Source organism: Sclerotinia sclerotiorum, genomic scaffold, assembly GCF_000146945.2.
Source record: "Sclerotinia sclerotiorum 1980 UF-70 scaffold_12 genomic scaffold, whole genome shotgun sequence".
NCBI lineage: Eukaryota > Fungi > Ascomycota > Leotiomycetes > Helotiales > Sclerotiniaceae > Sclerotinia > Sclerotinia sclerotiorum.
In genome coordinates, this window is record NW_001820824.1 from 576,869 (window position 1) to 591,438 (window position 14,570).

The 14,570-nt window shown below is 41.2% G+C and overlaps 7 protein-coding genes across 7 annotated transcripts; 5 read left to right on the plus strand and 2 right to left on the minus strand.

The window, feature by feature from the left end:
* Positions 1–1,364: 1,364 nt before the first annotated feature.
* SS1G_08880 (hypothetical protein) lies at positions 1,365–2,370 on the minus strand (the record flags this gene model as incomplete). Its single annotated transcript, XM_001590066.1, has 2 exons — positions 1,365–1,567; positions 1,653–2,370. The coding sequence occupies 2 exons, from the start codon at positions 2,368–2,370 to the stop codon at positions 1,365–1,367; spliced, it is 921 nt and encodes a 306-aa protein (XP_001590116.1).
* Positions 2,371–2,936: 566 nt separating this feature from the next.
* SS1G_08881 (hypothetical protein) lies at positions 2,937–3,956 on the plus strand (the record flags this gene model as incomplete). The annotated part of the gene is made up of 2 exons (XM_001590067.1): positions 2,937–3,214; positions 3,323–3,956. 2 exons carry the CDS (start codon positions 2,937–2,939, stop codon positions 3,954–3,956), a joined length of 912 nt encoding a protein of 303 aa, XP_001590117.1.
* A 2,311-nt stretch (positions 3,957–6,267) lies between these two features.
* On the plus strand, positions 6,268–6,366 carry SS1G_08882 (predicted protein; the record flags this gene model as incomplete). Its single annotated transcript, XM_001590068.1, has 1 exon — positions 6,268–6,366. The coding sequence occupies one exon, from the start codon at positions 6,268–6,270 to the stop codon at positions 6,364–6,366; it is 99 nt and encodes a 32-aa protein (XP_001590118.1).
* Positions 6,367–8,681: 2,315 nt separating this feature from the next.
* SS1G_08883 (predicted protein) lies at positions 8,682–9,038 on the plus strand (the record flags this gene model as incomplete). The annotated part of the gene is made up of 1 exon (XM_001590069.1): positions 8,682–9,038. One exon carries the CDS (start codon positions 8,682–8,684, stop codon positions 9,036–9,038), a length of 357 nt encoding a protein of 118 aa, XP_001590119.1.
* A 1,878-nt stretch (positions 9,039–10,916) lies between these two features.
* On the plus strand, positions 10,917–11,090 carry SS1G_08884 (predicted protein; the record flags this gene model as incomplete). The annotated part of the gene is made up of 1 exon (XM_001590070.1): positions 10,917–11,090. The coding sequence occupies one exon, from the start codon at positions 10,917–10,919 to the stop codon at positions 11,088–11,090; it is 174 nt and encodes a 57-aa protein (XP_001590120.1).
* An 820-nt stretch (positions 11,091–11,910) lies between these two features.
* SS1G_08885 (predicted protein) lies at positions 11,911–12,576 on the plus strand (the record flags this gene model as incomplete). Its single annotated transcript, XM_001590071.1, has 1 exon — positions 11,911–12,576. The coding sequence occupies one exon, from the start codon at positions 11,911–11,913 to the stop codon at positions 12,574–12,576; it is 666 nt and encodes a 221-aa protein (XP_001590121.1).
* Positions 12,577–12,594: 18 nt separating this feature from the next.
* On the minus strand, positions 12,595–12,762 carry SS1G_08886 (hypothetical protein; the record flags this gene model as incomplete). Its single annotated transcript, XM_001590072.1, has 1 exon — positions 12,595–12,762. The coding sequence occupies one exon, from the start codon at positions 12,760–12,762 to the stop codon at positions 12,595–12,597; it is 168 nt and encodes a 55-aa protein (XP_001590122.1).
* Positions 12,763–14,570: the final 1,808 nt, after the last annotated feature.

Sequence of the window (14,570 nt, forward strand, 5' to 3'; positions counted from 1 at the left end):
TCAAGCAAACCAACAAACAAACCCTTTCCAACCTGAAAGAAATTAGAAGTTCATCTGCAAGCAAGTCATATCTTTTGATATTAAATATCCATGCGACAGCGAAATAGCAAACAGTTTATCCCAAAAGGTCTAAGTTTGTAAAAGTTAAGTCTTAATTCTGTACATGTATGTTTTAAAGAGGAGAGATTGGGAATAAGGAACAAGGAAAGTCACCCAAGATCGCTGTATCTGTGGAATGAAAAGCTGACCTCCGAAGAACATGCAGGTCGTCTGGATCAGGAGAGCCTTAGGCAAGTTCTTCCAACCCAACATGATCCAAGACCTCTATAATCTTTGCTACCCTCTGCTTTGTTACATACACCACCAGTCTTTCGCAAATTCCTCGGACCATAATCCACAAAAATGCTTTGATTTCACAAAATACCAAACCCAGATCCGGCAATCATGATTGCTGCATAAGGATACACAGGAATATGTAATCTTATATCTAAACTTCATCTAGTTACCTTTAACAGTACCTACATCTCAATCCTCCAGTGCTAGAAATTGTTCAGTTTAGCGTTCCTTAAAAACTCAGACCAGCAAATTACGCGAGCTTCAGATGCTCCCCTTACACCCTCATCTATCTACTCCATCTTTTATATTCCCCATTTGTCCTACATTATATCCACGTCAAACTTAGATGATTTTATGGGAGGTGTAAGATGTGGGATTTGAAAAGGCGTAGAGAGAGTTATAGGGGAAGGAAAGATAACGAAACGAAATGAGACGAAAGAAAGGGGGAAGATGGTACAGAATGGGGGAGATGACGAAATAAGGGAGGCAATACTAGTAGCAGGAGCAGTAACAGGAGCAATAGCGAAACAAATGAGGAGAGAAAATAAATGAAGAACTAAATCGCGCAACAATATTGAATACCAGATATCGAATACAAGCCCCGATCCATATATCGCTAATCCAACACTAAAGGTCCATCCATACCATTCAAAATAAATCACAACATGTCAACCGCGAGAAATATCATGAAAAATCATAATGAATTCATTTCAAACTTCGTGTTAAAATTCCAACTCTACCGGGTATCTACCAGCTTCTGAATTTTCGCATTCTTATGCCATGCATGCCAATATACTCCAAAGTCATGCGAGATCATATCATGTTCTTCATAGGCGATCTTTTGCCCCTGACTAATGGTCGGTCGTATCTCATATGCCATAGGTCCTCTGTCCTTCTTCATCTCTTGCTATCCATTTTCCATGCAAATCATTTCTTTCCCCTGTATGTTCCCTTTTCAGTGCAAACCATCCCGGTATCATGCACATCCGTGTATCTCCAATGTGTCATTTCCTTCCACAATCAAACTTCTATAGTATGTGATGTTCTACGTGAGCTTCGGTACCACTAGCTTTCACAACTCCATCTGCATTTTGTGCTGGCATAGCGATTGGTTTTCCTTCTTTTTTCGAAGTTAAAGCTACCAATTCCCTTAACATCAAATCTCTCGTATCTCTTGCTAAATCTTCGACATCTGCCGAGGTAAGGTGTTTGGTCTCGATAGGTTTTAGTACTACATTATTCCAAAATTAGCCTCGTCCCTATACCTCTGATTCTCTTTAACCCTAACAAACAAATCGAATAGGAAAAGAACACACCTCGAACTGGTATCCTCCCCGATGTAAATCTCCAACTTTGCACATGCAAAACATCACTATAACAAGCGACTACAACAGGTACAATCGGAACCCCAGCTTGAACTGCTAAATGAAAAGCTCCCTTCTTGAAAGGTAATAATGTCGGATCCTTTGCATAACTTCTCGTTCCTTCGGGAAAAATATAAACGCTCTGTTTCTCCTCTTTAATTTCCGTCGCTGCCCCCGCCATCGCCTGTCGTGCATCTTTCGCATTGCCCCGGTCAATAAATACCGTGCCACTCAAACTCATAAACCATCCTAGAAATGGCACATTCTTCAAACTCTTTTTTGCGGTGACAGAACAATATCGAGGGAATATACATCCTAACATGAGCACATCAAGTTCGGTTTGATGGTTACCTATAAAGACTGCGGGGCGTGTCGTACCGAGATAATTGTTGGGATCTTCGACGACAAATGTTACACCGGTTGTAAACCACATTGCCCATTTGTAAGCGCGAGCGGCGGCCCATTGTGATATGCGGTAATTCCCTACGAGCCGTAGGATAATGCATACGAAGACGCCATAACAAGCACAGAAGACGAGTGAAATATAACCAGCGAGGAGGCGAGCGAAAAAACCGGCGATGGGAAGAATAGGAGAAAGCATGTAGAGAGATAAAGTGAGGACGGTGTAAATGATTGAAAGGTTTGTAGCGTAAGAGAGAAGAGCGAACATCTTGAGGATATATTGAAGTAGTTGTAGTTGGGAGCTTTAACTTGTTTGACTACTCCGTGTGGTAAGCTTCACAGTCTAGTGAATTAAATCCCTTGATGATTGGTTGAATGGTTGATTGATTATTCAAATGACCCTCTCAAGGAGGGAAGTAGAGTGACATAAGATAATCAGCCAATGTAATTTCGTACAACAAGTCGAGAGATGGAGGGGAAAGCGAAGGATAAAATAAGTTGAAGCTTCACTCTAACCTTGGGAAGTTTTGGCGCAAGAAATTGGTTGAGGATTAATTTTCATTGGTTTGTATAATTGGAATTTGATTGGTCAAACTAATAAATAAGGTTGTTCGGGTGACCTCACTAAAAAGTTTTCTGGGTAAAATGGAATTGCAGGGTTTGTATCGGTAATCGGATGGAGGTTATCATTTCTTGGCATCATTGGAATGTTCAATCGGACCTGAATGAGTCAAATGAAGTTTATATAAAAAAAACATGTGAAAGATATATTCTTCTATTCCTAAAATCTTCATAATTTCCAGATTAAGTCTTTCTTTCTTTCATAATCTCAATATGGCAAATCATCCGCCATTCACAGTAACCGTAGGAGTTTTAGCTCTCCAAGGTGCTTTCAATGAACATATTCAACTCCTCCGTGCAGCCCGTCAAATTCTCGCCACCAAAACCAAAACCACACATGATCTCGATGTAAAATACAACTTCATAGAAGTAAGAAATGAAATCGAGCTTAATTCATGTGATGCACTTATTATACCTGGTGGAGAAAGTACCGCCATTTCACTTGTTGCTCAAAGATCAGGTCTTCTTGAACCTTTGAGAGATTTCGTTAAGTGAGTCATCCACATGATTTTTTATCCTCTTCCCCTCTTCCCCTCTTCCCAATAGAGCATTTGTCTTTCACCTACTTGTTTAAAATCTTATCCTAACAATACATCCAGACTTCATCGCTATCCTACTTGGGGAACTTGTGCTGGTCTAATCCTTCTCTCTGAATCCGCCAACCGTACCAAAGCAGGAGGCCAAGAATTAATCGGAGGTCTCGATGTTCGAGTCAACCGTAATCACTTTGGTCGACAAGTAGAATCTTTCTCGGCTGATTTAGATCTACCATTTCTTTCCTCTGTCACCCTAAGCCCTTCTTCCCCTTCATCAGAAAAGGAACCCAAGGAGAAAACCGCCCCTTTCCAAGCAATATTCATCCGAGCCCCGGTCGTGGAAAAACTCCTCCCCCACCTCCCCGGACCTCAAATCTCTGAATCTAAACTGGAATCCACAGTCATCGCACCCTCTCGACCTATCGACAAAAACAACATCCCCAATCCCGACTCTATCCTCTCTGCACCAGTAGAAATCCTCGCTACCCTCCCCGGCCGCACTGCATCAATCCCCGACCCTCAAATCCAAGAAAAGCTTAACAGTGAAGCCGGTGATATAGTAGCTGTCCGTCAAGCAAATGTATTTGGAACTTCTTTTCATCCAGAGTTAACGGGCGATGCGAGGATTCATGCGTGGTGGTTAGAGCAAGTCATTGAGGATGTGGTTAAGAGACGAGAGTTAAAATCATCATCATGATTGCCATTTAAGGGAAATGGCATTGTAATATATTAAAAAGATAATCCTACTCGATAGAAATAGATTCAAAATTTATATGTTCATACATTATTGGGGACAAGCCCCCAAACCCCCATAGCTCGCTACGCTCGAAACGTTGAAGATTGGATAGACATACATTTTCAATCCAATTAGTCCGCCTCTACGGCAGTGGCCCCCGGGGGCCAGTGGAGCGTCATTTAATTCATCATGACATCGAAAATCATCGAAATGTTAAAGTGTGACATACAAACAACATTCAATCTGCTCAAACCCTTACCCTTCCAAATCAGCTCCTCACCCCAAACACAAACACCCAGAGCCTAACACCACCACACCCCCAACAACAAACAACAAGAATCTCAGCCTCTAAGAACAAACCCACAAATAACACATTATACATCATGCACCATCTCTCATTATAATTATACCCATAACCATAACCATTCTCCCCGGAAAATAGCACAGAAATCCAGAATCAAATTTCAAAAACATAGCTTGCTTCGTTCGTTCATCCTAGATTACAGCACCGTTATTCATCATATACATACATATATACATATACTTGAAAAACAAATTTGGTAAGCAATTCATAATAGAAATACGAGAGTAGTGTAGATGGAAATGGGTTGTGCGCAGGTTGGTTGTGGTCAGATATTTAGCATGGATGCGAGGAAATGAGTATGAAGAAGACGAAAATGAAGAATAACTACTCTGTAGAAATTAAAGAGCTAAATTTGAGGGTTGGGAAGAAAGACCTGATACCTATCGTTTCACCACCTCTGCCCAGATCAAAAAATTTTCAGATATGAAATCGGGAGAAATAAAAAAGAAATCCAATAATCCAATCTCCAACTATATATCCAAATCCAAACCCCTCCATTCCAACTCCTTAACATCACTCATCGACCTCGAAATCAACCCCTCCCACCCATCTCTCCTAACCCATCCTCTCCACTCATCCAATCGTCTCCAATGAGGAAAATCCCCATTACTCATCGGCCAAGCCCATATTCCCAGAACAAACATCTCAAACAACTTCGCATCCGATATCCCACCCTCATGAGACGGAATAGACTCCCAATCGCGATTGTAGATTTGTTGATCAGTAGTACTTACCAATAATTGAAATCTCTCTAGCTTCAACAAGTCTCGTAGCTTAAACAGAATGCTTTTGAAAGATATACAACCTTTAGGCCTATTGCGAGGAATAAGGAAAAAGTTGTGTCCTAGGGATAAGGATTTCAGTGTATCTTTGTGATGGGATATGAATGAATAAAAAGACGCATCGAAACTTTTTATCTTTGAAAGACGCAGGTTTCCGAGATGTGGAAATGTGTTTGTGTAAAATGTATCTTGATTTATCAGTTCCGTTGTATCATTTGGAAATCGAAACGAATTATTCCAACTGATATCTAAAGAGCGGAGAAATTGCATGGATCCTATGAATGTACTCATAGATTTAGTAAGCTGAGTCGTATGGTCGTGAGTTGTGTTATTGCTTAGAGGATTAATACCAATGCGGAGATTCTGAATTTTTGATGTAAAGATTTGCAAATCATGGAGGAAATTAGTATGGATCCCGAAAGAAGACTCAGGTATATTCTCATCACCATGCAAAACTTGATTAACGAAAAGATCGACCGGAAAAGAATCTAATACTAATTGTTGAAGAGGTTGTTGAATTTGTCGTGCTGCAAGTAAAATGCTAAGATGGCGAATACTAGATCGTGTAGGAAATGTAGTATCGTAAGAGTCGTAAAGTGCGTCTGGTTCGAAATTCCATCTTCTTATCAGCCGCTTCCATGCTAAAGAAAAATTGATTTCGGATTTCGAGAATGGACATTCGGTTGCAGTGGCTGTAATGAATTTGACGGCGGGAAGTCGTGAAAGAGAATGAGATAGCATGACGGGATCACAATGCTTCATTCTATTCTGAACAATTTGTTCAAATAAAGTATTCACTCTCTCCTCATTCTTGAACATGCTCTCGATCTTGGTATACTTGTTCACATTCTGAACTTCATGATCGAATTCTAGCATATCTAAATCTCCAACATATATCTTAACGTGTTTGATAACTTTCGCTAACCATGGTAAACCGGCAATGCATCGTAATCGAGTCATGTCATCAAGATGTGGTCGAATAGAAAACACGCCTTGCTCGACATAATTTCCAGTACAAACATTGAAAAGACCAGTGACAGATACGCCGCCCCACGCTCTTGATGTAAGACGGAGGTTGATGACATCTTTTGCGGCAAGGAAACCAATAACTCGGGCTTTCAGTTCAATGGGTAGTTCGGAGAAAGCGTTCAAGGCCTTCGAATTCAGCATGTTAATAGATGAATCTATTAGCGCCGTCATTATTGATAACCTTGATGATCGATAAGAAGGGAGTTATTGGCAAGAGAAGCTTAGTAGCTATTGTGTGATGCGATTCAATGCATATATCTCCGCATTATATGGGTTGTTGGTATTATTATAATAGATTTTGTCTAGATACATGCCAACAAAGTAACCAACACTGTGGCCAGAATTACCGATGAGGTCGAGATACTGTGACAATAGACACCCAGACAGGCACCATAAGCGCTCGCTAGTGCGCTCTTGGGAAATGAATAGACCTCGATCTAGAACTTTTTAAGAATTCCTATCATTATTAACTTCACACCACGAGCCTTAAGTGACTTCTGAGCCGGGAACTTGGAATTCATGCCTATGGTGGACTATACTCGACTTATTCTATGCCCCACGGAGAGCCATCGTTTGCTGCATGCACTACTTGGCATGAAGGTCGAAGATCCGGCTAGACCAACTCTGCAATGACCATTGAATGACCCATACGTCTGAAACAATGCGCTCGCTTGAGCCGTGAAAGAACAATCGATTTAGTAGTCGTGGTCCATTCTAATGGCCGAGTAACTTATTGCTAGAATGGGCCTTAGAGATCGATGCCATCCTGAGTACGGAGTACGGATCCGGAATCACCAGCCCGCCGACAACACTTCGTGGGCGGATCTTTTCTGAAAGAAAAATGTAAAAACGCCAAAATAATTGGGTTTAGATACTTGATATATCATTTGATTATTGTTACAACGCATTTCAAAACATAGCGAGCAGTCACTGGAGCTGATCGTGGGACCCAGGAGAGTTCTGAGTGATCCTACATATCTGGAAGCAGAGCGGGAGAGATAGGATGAAGTAAGGAAGATAAGAATAGTTTTATACCAGTTAAAGAAAAAGAAGAAGTGAAGAGAATCTGCAGGGCTGAATACTTCAATCCTGCTTTGTCTGTGATATCTCCCTTCAAAACTCACTTCCACCGACCAGAATTTACTTACATATAATCAAGCTAGCAAATGCTCTAGTACAAACACTCACACATTTTGGCAATGTGATAGAATGAATTTATCACTCTATCACCAATATCTGTCCCCGTCTGCTCACATGCAGGGGCCCAGAGATCTTCATACACAGAGCACGTCTTCTGATGAACAGGCAGTAACATATTTGAGGAGCGCCATATTGGATTGAATCTGCACCTTCTGTTTCAATATTGAATTGTTATTCCAATATTAAAGAGTTCCATGAGATGTCCCGGCCTGAGTGCTATGAAGGCCACATGTGCTCGAAAAATTATGATCCATAGCAATTCTTCTTGCAAGTCCGAAACTACCAAGGAAACAAGACGTTATATGCGAGGAGATCCTTTAGAAACGGCGATTCTCATCTGGATTATGAACATTGGCCTCTCTTCTGAGCCATGAACGCTTTTTCTAAGTCAATGCCTTCCTAGTAATCGTCAGTTTCCATTGTGAGCGAGAACATTAGTACCATCATCATTCATCGTTTTTAGAATTTAGACCCAATATCTGGAGGATGAGCACATTTCGAGATGTCTTCATATACTATCTGCGACGTACCTCGCGTCTGATTTCTCTTCTCCACTGGCTGATGTGTGATTTACCCCATCTAGCTACAGGTCCGGAAATCAATCCCGGTGAGCTTGCGAAGCCGGATCACAACATAGCTCAGCGCGTAAAACTTTGAGAGAGAAAAAAATTAAATGTCGAAAGCTTTACCATGCAACTCGCGATACATGCTTTATGATTGGGTGCATATGAGAAATTCAGAGATGATTTTAGCAGATTAATACATACCTACCTACATGTAAGGTAATGAATTGGTTTGCGGTCGCGCTCGCAACTAAAATGAGTAAAAATCACGGATTTACGCGTTCGCGAGCTTTTGACCCCTCCTTTGTTTCTTGTCTACACAAAAAGAATGCGCTTCTATATTTGTCTCATAACTTCTTCGTGATATTTACTATTGAATTCTTATCGAGAATTCTTTAGTCACCCTAGCCCATATTCTTTTCACTCTTATTATTAAAACAAAGCTGTTGTAGTGCTTTTACTCCCTCGTTTGCGGTTCATCTTCTTTCAATACTTGCACTGCAGCGTTCAATCCTCGACAAATTTCAAGTAGCACGCGCACTTAAGAAAAGATATCTAGAGATTTATGTAAGTAAGGGTAGGATTTCTGGTTTAACTCCAGGTAACTCTTCGAGCAAGGGATGACTTCTAACTGTTTATCTTTAGTACAGTTTCGCACTCACATACCCATCTCAGCTAAATAAACCAAAAGTCAAGACCCTCGTTGCAATTTCTCAATCGCAAATAAAACTGCATAAACAAAAGCAAAATGCGCTCATCATCCCGCGGTCCCGAGACCCCAACTCCTGCCTCCAGGGAGAGCAAACCTGAGCCGGGCACTGGCAATGACATTGGCGCCAATAGCGATAAGCCTAAGACAATCCCCATCAAAGTCGTCGATCAGCAGGGCACCGAAATTACCTTCAAGATCAAGCGCAACAAGCCTTTACAAAAGATTATAGATGCCTATTGTAGCCATAAGGAAATCAGGGACCAGAAGATGGTGAGGTTTACTTTTGATGGGGATAGGGTTCAGACAAATGATACAGCGGATAGTTTGGAGATGGATGAGGAAGGCCGTATTGATGTTTTCTTTGAGCAGCAAGGAGGCGGTCTTGATAATTAATAAGAATTAGATGGGACTTGACAGGTAAGTTGGTTCATTGAAGCACAATGCTGGATATAGTGCTTATATTTTATTTGTTATAGGATATACCCAAGACTTGAGGGCTCAGCGGAGTTCGAGACGCAAGGCACACGGCGCCAAAAAAGAAATGGAGTTTGGGACGCTTTAAAAGGACGCTTCAGAAGCATGGTGGTGTAATTATTGGGCTGGGTTCCATTGGTACGTTTCTCATAATGCAACAAAGGCGGAGATAATGGGCCATACTTTCCGCGTAACGGCGTAGACACATCTAAGTGTGTGTTTTCCATAATGCCTAAATGACTCACCTACAAGATTTCTATCAAATATCCAATTCTCTTGCGGAAGAGATTCAATGCGCATTGTAAAGCGCAACGTGGTGGCAAAGTCCTTTCTCATGTTCCAATACATATCACACATCAAAGAGTCCGCCTACGTGACCTCAAATCACTGTCAGAGCACTAACTAGAGGGAATCAACTTAGCGTGCATTTCCGTAGCTGCACTGACATTCTTTTGGCAATTCCAACACATTTCTCACACTTCTTCAATTTTTCCCCTCATATTCTTCATCATAATGAAACCCACACAAAGTATACTGACGACGATTGCGATCACAGGAGACACTGGAACAGCTAAACATCTGAGAATTTGCCTCGTGTTATCACAAATATCTCGATTATAACAGTCGGGATTGGGTTATCTTGAGATTTCAATATGAGTTGCGGGAGTGATATGAGAACTGGTTTAGACTTTGGAGAAAGCGAAGCCGTCACCGTTGTAATCGAGATTATCCAAGATGTTTGCAGAATTTCTGCACAATTGCTGTAGAGTAGAAGCAGATAAGCAAAAGCAAACAGGTCCAAGTCTGTACACGTCCTTACCGCGAAGTCACGTGTAGCGCTTGCCCATTTGGTTTAGCACCTCGGATTATCGTCACATCACGGCATTTGTAACTATTTCTCATCCATATCTTGTTCCATTCTCGTATTGACGTTTAAGCATTTAGGGTTGATTGTCAAGATATCATCAATACCACTTATTCCAAAGAAGCAGACAAATTCCTTTTTCACGTCTAAATTTAGAAATCTTTCTCCAGACACTCAATAATCCTTTCAATATTCCTATGTCTTTAAATTGGCATTCGGATTGATCTGGATAGTAGGCGATGGTGACGAACATTCGTTGATCAAACCTCTACATTATTTCAAGGTAGAGGCACTTTTGAACGGATTCTTATAACGAATTCCCTGCCAACTACTTTACCCAACAACGAAGCTGGAGAGTGTTGCAAGTGTTGGGGGAATGCGAATCACCCCGCCAGTGCCAAAGTCTAAGTCACTTCCCGATTTCCGAAGTATCCACGAACTGTGCAAATGATTGACTCGCATACTTTCAGCTATCAGAAACATTTATATTACGGTCCCGCCTTTGCCAAGCTCGACGTCGATCCAGTCGTAAGATGAATCAGACCGTGTCAAAACATAGCTTTTGCTCCACATGATGTCTAGGATTTTGAAGCTATCGTGAACTGGAGGATTCGCTTCACTCCCAGTGAGCTCCTTAAACAGGGGCATTTGGACCTATTTTGATTTACTGGTGCCTGATCTGAGATCATCAATAATTCGGGTCCCTTGGTCATTTCAAGGCAAATGTTTTACTTACATAGCCCTGACTATATCAGATAATGTTACAGCCAAGTAGTCGGGGTCTTACTCCGTACCTTACTTGATGACTGGCTGGCCGTTGTGGATTCTACATGCTTGCGGGGTTATTAGCAAAGGAAGTCAAGAGAGTGTCGATTTTACAAATTGTTCTCACATGAAAAAGAAGCCTCAAATTTGCTGATAATGTTGGAAATATGCTTCTAGTCGATAGAAAGAAGGGAAATGCGGTGAGTCCAAAAGCTGGGGATGGCTTGGACGGCAAGTGCCTTGCGCCTTATGATGCGAAAACATTAGCGAGAATGGGTGAGAAGCAAAACCTTGAATTTCACTTATTGGTTATATTTCTCATTTTTGTTATTGTGGTATAGGGAAGTATGTCATGGCATATCTTAATTCTGGGTTTTATCCGTTGTTGGGATATGATACATTACCCATTTCCAGCGAAATAATCGGTTTACATGGATGACGATTTACCAAATGATGCATAACAGAATCTTTGGTAAGTCTGAACCAATCGCTACAGCTGAAACATTTGTTCAATGGCTGACTTTCATGCCAAGCATGGGATTATGGAGATAAAAATATCTCTGTGGTGTTTAAGCCAAGATGCTGAAACTTATAATAAACATCAAAAAGGAATTTCAATCTTTTCTATAGGTCTGTTATATCATTTCCAAACGAGAAAGTAAGCCACGTTATGTTCATTGGTTCATCCAACGAAGCTCCAGATCCTTCACCCTATTTCGACGACATCTCACGTGGCTTACCAGCATTGCCAATCTTTCTTACGCCAACACTAACCATTTTCATCACGTCAACCGATGCTGAGCATTTCATGCACTGAATGTACATTCAGCCCTAGTATCCGATTGTACATCCCGTAATACATAAAAAATGTCGAATTCCCACGAGGAAATGAAAATTCAAGCCAAACCATGTAATAAGGAAGCTTAAGCGAAGACATGCAGAAAACGGATGAAGCATTGAGAAAAACCGCGAGGTCGAGGACGCCGACGGCATGTTTGCAGTGCCAGAAAAGAAAGCAAAAATGTAGTAGAGAGCAACCGTGTAGGCATTGTTCGAGGAGATATCCGCCAGTGGATTGCATCTATACTTTTGAAGGGTAAGGGTTTTATCAGTTTCTTTGTGAAAATATACTAATATGACACTGCTTGAAGGAGGCACAAAATGGTACCACCTGTTTTCCCGAACAGATTATCTGTACCCGACGAGACTCCGGAATATTTCTACACAGAAGTAAAACCCTCGGTCAATCAACTTCCTTATGCGCCTCCTCGTCAAGGGTTTTTGGGCACGGCGCAGAGTTATGCATATCATCAAAAACCGGAACGGAATTTAGGGCGGGAGAATATGAGCTGTGTGGAAAGTTTCGCCTCTACAAGCTCGGAATTTTCCACATCAAAACATCCATACCACCTAAGCTCTGTAACATCTTCTAGTACCACATCATACACCGGACTTGAACTGGATACAAATGAATCGGATTCTCAGCAAGCACCGCAAGTCCCGATGAATGCGCCGAACGAAGTGCCAGATTACAATTGTATGGATGGACTCCATATAGAAGGAGAAAGCTGGAATCAGGCTTCCAATCTAGATTCAAACACAGGAATGAACAACTTCCAGGATTTCAATCAATCATATTTTGTCCCCATTTCGACCCAAACTGAAAATTACCAATCACTTGATATCCAAGGATCTCCGACATTTCATCTGGCTACTGAAAATAATGGGTTGTCGAGTTTTGAGGTCCCAGATCTTTCGTTTTCGCCCGAAACGCCTAACGATCAGAATCGAGGTTATGAAGCAACGGATGATTATTTCTTCTACTAGCCGCAGAGAAGAAGGGAATCAGGAGCTTTGGTACTTGCTCCAGAGTTTGGACTCTTCATGACTGTGCTGGCAGTGAGTGACATGGCAACTTAACTTCGATTGGGTTAATTGAAAGGGAATGATGTATTGAGATAATATCGACGGTGGATACGAAACGCTAATTTCCACTCGGTTTTCCCCTTTCATCCAAACTCCTCAATACCAATATCTTGGGCCGAGATTTGGCCCGGAGCTTGTCGGCATAAAGGCTTGGAGTATGTCCGTGATTGGCATTCTTGACATCCTCAATGGTAGGGGAACTCAATGTTTGCATCTGGTGTCATTCGGATGCTTGATTAAGTATGTAGGTTATCCTCAGGGCAGGCTTCAAAGGCAAACCTTTTTAGCAAACTGCTTGCAGCGACTTCGACACGCTGGATGCCACATATTCGATTTTCGCTATCCCCAAACTCACTTGCTTGTCGATTTCTATGCTTACTGCCGGCATCACAGTTCAATCCTCCGCATCTCCATCCTCCAGTTGCATTATGCCTTTAGCGCGAACCTGAGACGAGTGATAAAGATATCTACACCATTCGGCCGCCAATGAGTTTTTGCAATTATTTCGATCGATTCATTTTTGCGTTAGCGATTATTAGATTATTGTTAGCATTTTTCTAAAGAGCGGCCAAATAAAAAAGAGTTCGGGGCAGGGACCCAAGACGGAAACTTGGACTAGGAAGGGATATTTGTTCAAGAATATCCTTTCTTTTCAGTGTACACTTAGTTTGATAGACTGGAATATTGGGTCTTCAATTCTTAAATATGATAGAGCCGTTCGTGGGATTTATATCTATGTGAGAAGTACATGTTATGGTATCTATTCTAACCGTTAATAGATCTCCTTTCTCGTAATCTTATATCTAATCTTTCATTATTAGAAACTTCTTCCTTATCCGTCCATACCTTTCTCTCCCTCTCCCCCTCCCTCTCCCAATCCGCCCCTAAACGAAATGAGAATCAGGATATAATCTCCATATAAACCTCCGCACCACCCACTTATCGATTTTTTTCGTCCTCCTTTATAGTTTACACGAGATTTTGATTGATATTGGTATTGGTGTTTGGTATATATGCTATTGCGGATTAATGGGATATTGCTGTTTGGAATTAAGTTGGTTTGGAATTGGATTTAGACCGTGGGGTGGGGAGACTGGGGATACATAGGCGGAGTTTGCGAATTCGGGGGAAAGCGTGTTTTCAGCGAGTGAGGGGGTGGAGGGAGGGTGGAGGGACGGTGATCTGTATGTTAGAATTAGGCGATGAATAGGATGGAAGAGAGATGGTGGCGTGGAGAGGGTATAGCGTTGTAGTTCTGGTATTACAGTACTTGAGATATATAATTTGGGGCAGAATTAAAGGATCATTATAGGAATAGAACTTTTCAAGGAGGTTTTATATATATTACAAATTTTATTGTTGAGAATTGGTGCTCTTGTGAGGAAATATGGGATTTAATGGATGGACAGATGGATGAATAGATGTTGGGTTTCTTGAGACTAGAAAGAGCATCAGATTGAATTGATTGATTCTCTAGCTAAGCAGTTAAGCTGCGAGCATATATTCAAAAAATGAAGGAATAGGTTGGGTATCCGGCCTTCGGAATTAAAGTGCTTTGAAATCAAAATATTGAAAGCAAACAAACAGTATACCAAAAAGGAAAGAATGAATTAAAAGTTGAGTTTTGTTTGCTCCTTATATGCATATGCACTATATATGCATATGCTGCCAAGATCCCAGGAGGTCAACAATAGACTTCCATTTGCAGCTTGTATTCTAGAATGACATGATCAAAAGATTCTTTTATTCTATTTATCTTAGTTGTTAATGTCTGTTAATGAGTCCTATCTAAATTTCTACCTAGAGAGTAATAAATATAAATTAGCTATTGTATATATTGTTCTTCTACTTCCTTCGATTCATTTTCCCCCGAAAGTGTGTTTTCGCTAGAGGTT